The following is a 9,366-nucleotide window of genomic DNA, read 5'->3' as shown; positions in this document are numbered from 1 at the left end:
GGGGGACGGCGGCGAGGGCGTTGCTGGTCGATCGGAGCTGACGAGTGGGAGTGTAGAAGTTAAGGCAGCTGTTGAGGTATCTTGGGCCTTGGTTGTGTAGGGCTTTGTGTGCGTGGGTGAGGAGGCGGAAGGTGATTCTCTTGTTGACCGGGAGCCAGTGCAGGTCTCTCAGGTGTCCGGAGATGTGGCTGTGACGGGGGATGTCGAGGATGAGTCTTGCTGAAGCGTTCTGGATCCGCTGGAGTCTCTTCTGGAGCTTGGCGGTGGGTCCGACGTAGAGGGCGTTGCCGTAGTCCAGTCGGCTGGTGACCAGGGCCTGGGTGACCGTCTTCCTGGTCTCGGTGGGGATCCAGCGGAAGATCTTACGTAGCATGCGCAGGATGTTGAAGCATGACGAGGAGACGGCGTTGACTTGTCTGGTCATGGAGAGGGAGGAGTCCAAGATGAAGCCCAGGTTACAAAGAAAATCAAGCCCAACACGCACAAATAGCTCTTTAACGTTGTTTAAACCTTTAAAAAATATTTAAATAAATAATTTAACCTCACCGATGGCGATGTACATATTATTTAATGCTAAATTATTATATTTCTTTGTTTTATTTATACCCCTGAAATTAAATAAAACAAAGATACAGCCTGTGGATTATGTGCAATGCATTTTTACTATTTGCACCTACCTCTGCTATTTTGCGTTTTACAGCACTTCTAATCCAACTGGGGTAGTTGCTCGTTACACAGGGCTGCATGCTCACATGTAGGGAGAGCTGCCAATTATTCTGTTAAGCCACTGTCTCATCAGTGTTGCATGATAAGGCCTGCAGCCTACTGAAATCATTCTTAGGCCCAGAGTAAATGATGGGTAGCGTATAATTTTCATGTGGAGGTCAGCACTGCACAATAACAACTGACCCGCTGTTCCTACTCCCGTTTTTCTGGGAAAATGCATGTCATATATCTTTTCTCAAACATATGAATCGAATGACGGATGATTTCTTAAAACATTCAAATAATTCTGCTACACATATCCCATCAACACTGCTGCTGTTGGCCATATCCACAAACTTCACAGATGGCTTTGATGATTTATCTGGTTTAGGGCTGTTGCATGCTCTGCAAAGGAAAATGGACACAAAAACACACGCTCATGCAAACAGACATTGAAGTCCCATTTTGATACTTAAGTTCAGTAACAGGAAATAAATAGTATTGACACAGCATCGTAAATTATCTAAATCTATGTAGAAAGCAATTTGGTAGGAGATTGCTCTTAGTCAGGAACATGGACTTGGTATTTATTAGCTGAGGCTCCAAAAACATACATTTGGCAATAAAAGGCCATGCATATCACTTACAGAATAACAAAAGACTCAATTTTAGTAGCGCTCCGAAAACAGAAATGTTTCATAGATACATGAGAAAATACAACGGTTTATGACAATGAGTTGACGAGGGATGGCATTGTTTTTACATGGATAAAGTGCACACGGGACAGAGAGTGGAGGAAGTTTAGACAGAAGCAAGATTGTCAAAAGTTAAGGCCGAGATTTGGTTTCATTTTCTGATCGGTAATATTGGATAGCAATGAAGTAATTTCTTGTTTTACTTCAATGCCTTCTAAAACAGTAGGGAACAAAGCATATTTCATTGTCTCAAAGGATACGGACTATGGCTATCATCCATTGTGTCTCTTAATTATGTACCTTTAAAGGAAGGGCCACAACAACGTAATTGTGCCACTTTTCTTGCTTTCAATAAAGTGTTGAACATGACCGCCCTTCCTTGTTTCATTTCACCTCTTCCCAATAGAGCAAACGTCAATTGTCCCACTTGACTGTGTCACTTCCGAGTCTTCTGATAATGTAAGGAATATGCCTATCTTATTTCTGTGTTACTTCCCAGCCTTCTAAATCTGTTGGACTAGCTCCTCTTCAATGTGTCACTTTTCTCCCTTCCGATACATTTAGGACCACGGCCTCCCTTAACGGTGTGACTTTCATGTGTTACAGACTAATTTGTGATGTTGGCCACACTTCTCTGATTCCTTTCTCAGCATAAAAAATGGTATAGGGCCACTTACCGGACACCATAGTAGACTCCCTGGACACTTTTCAGTGCATCACTATACTATCTGCCAATAGAGTGAGGACCATGGCCATCGAGCACTGTGACACCTTCCTGCCGTGCTATGGAGCATGACCATGGATACGTTTCGATGTGTCACCTACGCAATACTACAGGCGAGACCAAGGATCGTGTTCATTTTTGCTGATCCATTCTTCAGATACAATGGAAGCTGAGGACATCTTTCATAGAAACAGAGTACATGCCTACAATTCATTGTCGCTGTTGTCAAGTATAAGAGAAACCCAAAGTATCGCTTCTGAGGATTAATACACAATAAATAATCTTATCTTGTATATAGCAATCCAGCCCACAGGTATAGCACGAGGGGACATGAATGCATTTGGGAAATTTTCACATATTGACATTTCCTTTAGGCACATTTAATTTATGGAACGCATACTGCCATTGTCCAGTATTACAGTTTTCTTTTGTCATTATAACATCTGCTAGGCAAAAGTAGCAGTAACACATATGAGTGAGGAAGTAAATGAGTTTTAAGATTGGATAATCCATCAAAGTGAAATTAGATTTTTGAATAATTATATAGGAGGTTTAAACATAAATGTAAAAATGCTCATAGTTAATTGCTGTTTTGGTCCCGTTAGAACATTAATTAACTTTAAGATTAAATATCATGTCTTCACCAGTCATACCAATTGTTTAATAAGAGTCAAGCAAAGTGATGTACCAACTACATTTTGATGTAAGTTCAGTTAACAAGTTAGTATTTTATCAACATGAAATTAAGCTTTCACTGGTTTTATGTGACAGTGATTTGCATTTCATAGTCAGTGAAAGCTGCATACAAATTCTGCACAATGAATACATGGAAAGAAGCCCCAGTGTCTCATAAAAGAGAGAACATTTTTGCTTTTTCTTGTCCAGAGCATAGACAATACGTGACAATATCGGTCCAAAATCCTTATAATTGATGACATTTCGAGCATGATCTTCATCAGGACAATGTCTGAGACAATTAAAGTAGCAACCCTCTTGTTAATATTATTGAAGAAGCCAGAAAATCTGGAAAACACATGCATTTTACTATTTTAAATCATCACTGACATCTTTCTCTCACTTGAGTCCAATGCCATCACTGTTTCACTTTACATATCAATTTGCCACAACTATAGTTGTGTTATTTTTTAATCTGTCCAAAAAATAAACTAATGCATGTACATCAAATGCATTTTTGTTTTTAGCGATCTATAATTATAATATATATTACGTGTATCCACAATTGAGGGATTAATTTGCCCTTGGACATTTTGAGAGGTGGACAATTACTTCGGCACCTCTCCCATTACAAAAGAAGAACACGGTATGTACTTAATATGTCCTGAAAGAACCCCACTTGACTAACCATGAACTCACAGTTCAGAAAATAAGTTTCATATTCTTAACAATAGGTGTAGTGACTATAAAGAGTAATTTTCAATACTGGAAACAAGGGTAGAGGTCTCCGTAAAACAATTTACTATCAGGTGTATTTTCTTCTTCCTGCAAACCTTATAGATAAAAGGATTACTTTGTGAACCTTTACAGTCTCTTTTGCATTAGACTTCAAAACACTGAAGAATGATTGTCCATTTAAGGACAGTAATAAATATTTCCTTTTGGCTAGGCCATCAGTAGTTCCACATTATGGCAATCACCCAGAGGGCTATTAGTCAGGTTGAAGTCCAACTTCCCCAACTGACATACTTTAACATTGTAATGCTCAGCTGAGGCTGTATGCTTTCTGGACTACAATTTATAAGCAAAAGAAAATATACACCTCACAAATCATAATTTCTTCTTCTCCTAAGGTGTCTTTGGACAGCAGAAAGTAGAAGATAAAGTTGGCTCTCTTATATCAGACAATGAGTGAGCATCCTCAATACTGACACTGAGACAATAAAAGTTCATGATTCTTGGGTTTATTTATATTTTACTGCTGATGTTCCACTGTATAAGGTCCACTATGTACCTCTTAGTTTCTCTTATGGAACCATTTTTTCTGTGTTAATTATTTTTCTCTATGCGGAGCTCCCATACCATAGACAAGACCATTATTAGTCTTCACTGAATGACTGATTTTTAACCCTTTAGATCAGCCATGAAAGTACAGTATTTCGAGGGGCTGGGATACTATGGTTCCACCATGTTGCTTTTACAATGTAGCTGTAGTTCGTTGCATGGTTAGAGTCTGAATATGCTTACTTTGATAGTATAACATATGTCAAATGTGAGTTATTGTCTATAGGGTTGACACATGCTATGGCTGGCTTATCGCCTGCGAATGGTCTGTCTTTCTTCCTCAGAATGTAATTTATTGCAGATATATTTAGAAAGTAGGGATGATGGAGTTTATTCTATTTGATGGTGTCCATGGACGTGTGCGATTGAGATCATAAGGAAACCAAATAAAATATAGAACAGATTCACTCCTGGATACTTTTGGTGAGGTTTTTCTTTCTAAAATGATATCTATAAGTACTATAAGGTATTTTCAACATTTGCAATATATTGTAAAGGGTGAAATGCTTAAGGAAGGCGGTGTTTTCTTGCTGAGCAATGCATTGTTGAATCTGCTCTGAAATAACTGGAAGCAGGGGTGCTGGTAAATAGCAGAAACTACGGTCTTACTCTGTTTAGAATAAGAACAATTTTGAAACGTGAACTTGTAAGGAATGGGGAATGCCACCAGTCTTGTTTTACATAGTTTTAAAAGTGAATATAACATGGGAATGCAATAACAATTAAAGCAAGCATGGACATACTATCAATATAGTTAACCACACATTTTAAAAAAGAAATGCAGAGGACACACATTAAGGCCACAATATCACAGTCACACCCCCTTCCTTTCTTACTACCCACAACCCCCCGCACCCCATCAAGTTAAGCTGCAGATGCAGAAGTGATGGCAGTGCTTCCCCTCCTTATCCTGAGTAATCAGATGATTTTACCATGACAGAGTCCTTATCAGCAGTACCATATTGCTTCTCAACAACAAAGCAGCACAAAACGAATGGTTACAAAAGGACCACAGGACATGAAATAAACACTGGCTTCGTATTGTACTATATGATGTGTTCAGAGCAGATCTAGCTGATAGGCTTGAAACCTAGTCTGAAAAGAGGCTGGCAAATGATTTCCTCAAATTTCGGATTGTTTCAGCCTTGTTCTCGTCTTCGTTTACACTTGAGCGGAAAAAGGAGGAGTCGCCAAAGCCAAAGGCGTTTGTCAGGGATTGAGATTTGCTGCAAGACAAAAAAACAGAAAAAAAACAGTCAAATTTGAACGATGTTTCATTATCCCCCTCACAAAGACTATGACGGAAAAGCTAAAAGAACTCTATACATCATCAATCATTTTTTTCAGTGTCTACAGAAGCTACTCTGATGAAACAAGCTAATTCTTGGCAAATTTTGAGGCCTCCAAAAGCTTTCACAACAAATGATTGACTTGGGCCTGTCGCTGTAGCTGCATCAGACTGCCTTGTCTAAATTGCATTATAGATACTGCACCACTGTCTAGAATAACAAAGTCAAGGACCATCATACGCTGGGAACTCACACAACAAACAGTCCCATCTCTACCACCAAAATCTGATAGTTGGATGCTCTTGAAGCAAAAACCTGATGCCTTATGGGACTTACCTTCATTTTAATTTGAGATATTTCTAACTAAATAACTATAAAATAGCAGGCACACATTTTCATCCTATCATGCAGCTTGGCTCATTTATTGTCTATTCATTTTATTTATAACAGAACAAGAAATCATAATGGGCATTAGAGCATGGAAATACAACATATAATTCGGGGGAAGAGCACTCTCTAATTTCTGATGGTGCTCTAAATATCTCACCAATCTCCAGTAGTGAAATATCATAGATGTCATATGATGGTCCATTAACTCTATTAAGAGACATAAAGATCTTCATCTTTCCGATAGCAGTGCCATTGCAGACTCCACCATCGGAAATCCTACACTGATGGTACAAAAGAGATGAGGCTGTCAGTGTAGGTGCATCAAACCGCCAGGTCTATATAGAGCAGAAGTGCTGAGGCAGCTCCCAGGATGTCTGAGTCATTTTTTTAATCAAAAAACAAACTCCCACTTTGGGAATTTGGTTTAGGAAAACAAAAAAATGTTATGAGCAGCTGCCTGAAACATGGTGGCCACCCACCAAACATTCAGCACTTTCGAAGGAGTCAGCATGATAGCAGCTCCTCTGAGTTCACATAGATTTTTGAAGAGCCGGCGGACATCTCAAAATATGGAGGGTAGGGGTCCACCAGAGTAGTGGAGGCAATGACCTCCACCCCCTTGATGGAAGGCAGGCCACCCACCTTACTTTAAATCAGGGCCTTAAACGTATTTTCGGAAGTCCTCAGTTGAGGCAAGTTTGAAGGATGTGTCTGATAAGTTTAGTTGAAGGCAGATACATGTTGGTCGAGGTCCCACTGTGCTCAATGTAATTAGTGGGAAAAAGGCAGAGCTAAAAAATTCAAATTTTAAACCCGCTGAAATTCTCTCTTCAGCCAAATACTTTTTGCGCCTTCCCCTGATCAATATTGCCACTTTAGGATATAGTCTCTTTTTTGGTGCTCACAGTACCCCAGTGGGACAAACTTTGAACCTGTAACTGGGCAAGTCGCACTGAAGCCAACTATTTTATAAGTGAGAATCTGCTGAAGTCTTCTTTCAGGTTTTAAAAAAATCAGCGTGGGATAAACCTGATGTTCTTGCCCATGGAGTCTGTCCCTTAAACAGAGAGTCTTATTTATTTATTTATTTGTGTATTTTGTAAAGCGCAACAGCTGCCCCAATGGGGCGTCCCGGCGCTAATAAATCATGGAACTTAGAGGCTAGGCACCAATGGGGCATTATATGGGGAAGAGATGTGTTTTCAGGGACTTTCGGAATGCTAATTCAGTTTGACAGGCTCGTAATGCAACCGGGAGGTTATTCCAACACCGAGTGGCACAGACCTCGAATGTTTTCCCTCCGGCGCGAGTTCGTTTAAATCTAGGGGTTTCCAGCAGAAGTAGGGAATTTGAGCGTAATGTCCTGGTGTTGACATACGGTCTCAGAGTGCTTTTCAGATGGGCCGAGCCTTTGCCCTTGGAGGCCCGGAAAGCCAGGGTCATGGCCTTAAAAATACATCTCTTGGAAATGGGGAGCCAGTGGAGGTTACGGAGGTGTGGGGAGATGTGATGTCTGGCAGGAATTCTCTCAACCAGCCGAGCAGCAGCATTCTGGACAGTTTGTAACTTGTGGCATAGGCCTGCTGTGATGCCAAGATATAGTGCGTTGGCGTAGTCCAGGTGAGATATTATCAGGGCTTGTACCACAGTCTTATGGCAGTCCATCGGCAGGTAGTTGATGAGCCGTCTAATTGTCTTGATCTTAGCAAAACAGGATGCTGCTACTGTTTGAACCTGGGCGTTGAAACTGAGATGATTATCCCAGCGCACTCCCAGGTTTCTCACCGAGTCTTTAGGCGTGGGGGCATGGCTGAGATCATCCGGCCACCATATATTAGAATCAAGAGGGGATGATGAGTTAAAAAACAAAATCTCTGTCTTTCCAGCGTTGAGTCGGAGGGAATTGGAGTCCATCCAGCTAGAGATGTCTCTTAGACAGTTTTTCAATGGGTCGAAGGCAGAGGCAGTGGGGGTATCAAAGGTGAAGAGTAACTGAATGTCGTCAGCGTAGGAGGTGGATTTAATCCCAGTTTGCGCAATCAGTTTAGCCAAGGGGGAAAAGTAAACATTGAACAAGAGCGGGCTCAGGGAGGAGCCCTGTGGAACTCCCCATTTAAGTGGTCTAGCAGTGGAGGTGAAGGGAGGGGTGTATACCTGCTGAGTACGGTCACCCAGGTAGGAAGAGAGCCATCTCAACACTGCACCGCCAATACCCAGGTCTCCCAGCCTTCTCAGCAGGATCTTATGAGAGACGGTGTCAAATGCTGCTGAGAGATCCAGCAGCACTAACACCGCCCTCGACCCTCGATCCAGCGTCCATCTCACCGAGTCAGCCATTTCAACAAGGGCCGACTCCGTGCTGTGGCCCGATCGAAAGCCGTGCTGAGAGTCATGCAGGAGCCCATGGGATTCAATATAGTTGGCAAGCTGGGCGTGCACCAGTTTTTCCAGGATCTTAGCTGGGGCAGGCAGTCTTGGTTTGTTGATCCATATTTTTTGAAAGTCTGGAATTTCCAACTTTTCAAACTTTCTGGAGTAGCTCCAATTGGTCACTTCTAAGGCTTCCAGGAACTCACAAACAGCACTCAGAGTCCAGAAGCCACTCCAGTAGAGCCTACCAGCACGGTCCAATCCAAGTCCTCTTGCCACTGGTTATTTGTTCACTACAGAAAAAGGCTACTTCCAGCTTTTGATGCCCCTGTAGCCACACAGGAGGTCAGCCAACTGACCCTTGGAGTCCACATATTTGTCTTGAATAAGTGGGAGCAGGTCTAGCTCTTTAGGTCCCACAAGTCCAGACATGTTGAGAGGAGCTGGGCATGAGGGGACACTTTTGTATAATTCACTAGCCAGTGGGTCGGCATGACTCCTGGGCACTTCCCAATCAATGGGCAAACCTTCCTCTTTTTACAGCACATACCTTTTACCCTCCTGTACATTATTCCACACTGCATCATTTCTAGGGACAACAAAGATGACAGTACTGTTTTGCCCCTCGGGGAGCCTGGAGACCCAATCATGGGTGTGTCTATAGAAATAAGCAGCCCCTTCCTCCTCAAATAAATCAAATTGATTCTAGGACCAACTCCCCCTCCCACTGGGAAGGAGCCAGGATGGCTACAGTGTGCCCTAGGGTCAAAGGACTGCCATCGACAGGTCATATCTTAACTTACATGTGCAGGTTTCACACCAATCCCAAGTTGATGAAGTTCCTCAGCTCTCTCCAATTACATTTCCTGAGATGAGATAAATCACTTACCTCACACCCAGATCTTCCTTTCAAAGGGTCCAAGCCATTTTCTGTGCTCTAGGAGCAATTTTCACACCTTATCAAGGGGAAAGCACTGACAAGGAGGGCATCTGCAGGTAGGCTAATGCTAATTATCCCACTGGAGTTTCAGTCAGGAAAAATATAACTTTATAAAAGTTACTTTTCCTATAGTTTTACCAAAATATCCAACTTCACCATTAAACTGGATTTGTAATGAATATTAGAAACAGTGGTTGAATGGATTCTGTAGCTTATTCTACATCCAAGTTTCTA

The 9,366-nt window shown here is 41.7% G+C and overlaps 1 protein-coding gene across 1 annotated transcript in view; it reads right to left on the bottom strand.

Moving 5' to 3' along the window:
• Positions 1 to 1,271: 1,271 nt before the first annotated feature.
• The window catches only part of SYN2 (synapsin II), a 1,086,516-nt gene continuing 1,078,421 nt past the window's right edge, over positions 1,272 to 9,366 (bottom strand). The window contains exon 13 of the mRNA XM_078661415.1: positions 1,272 to 5,369. Coding sequence (XP_078517541.1) covers positions 5,234 to 5,369 — 136 coding nt within the window. The 3' untranslated portion in view covers positions 1,272 to 5,233. The remainder of the gene's footprint in view (positions 5,370 to 9,366) is intronic.

Source organism: Lissotriton helveticus, chromosome 9 (assembly GCF_964261635.1).
Source record: "Lissotriton helveticus chromosome 9, aLisHel1.1, whole genome shotgun sequence".
NCBI classification, from domain to species: Eukaryota; Metazoa; Chordata; class Amphibia; order Caudata; family Salamandridae; genus Lissotriton; species Lissotriton helveticus.
This window is presented reverse-complemented; position numbering and strand designations above follow the sequence as displayed.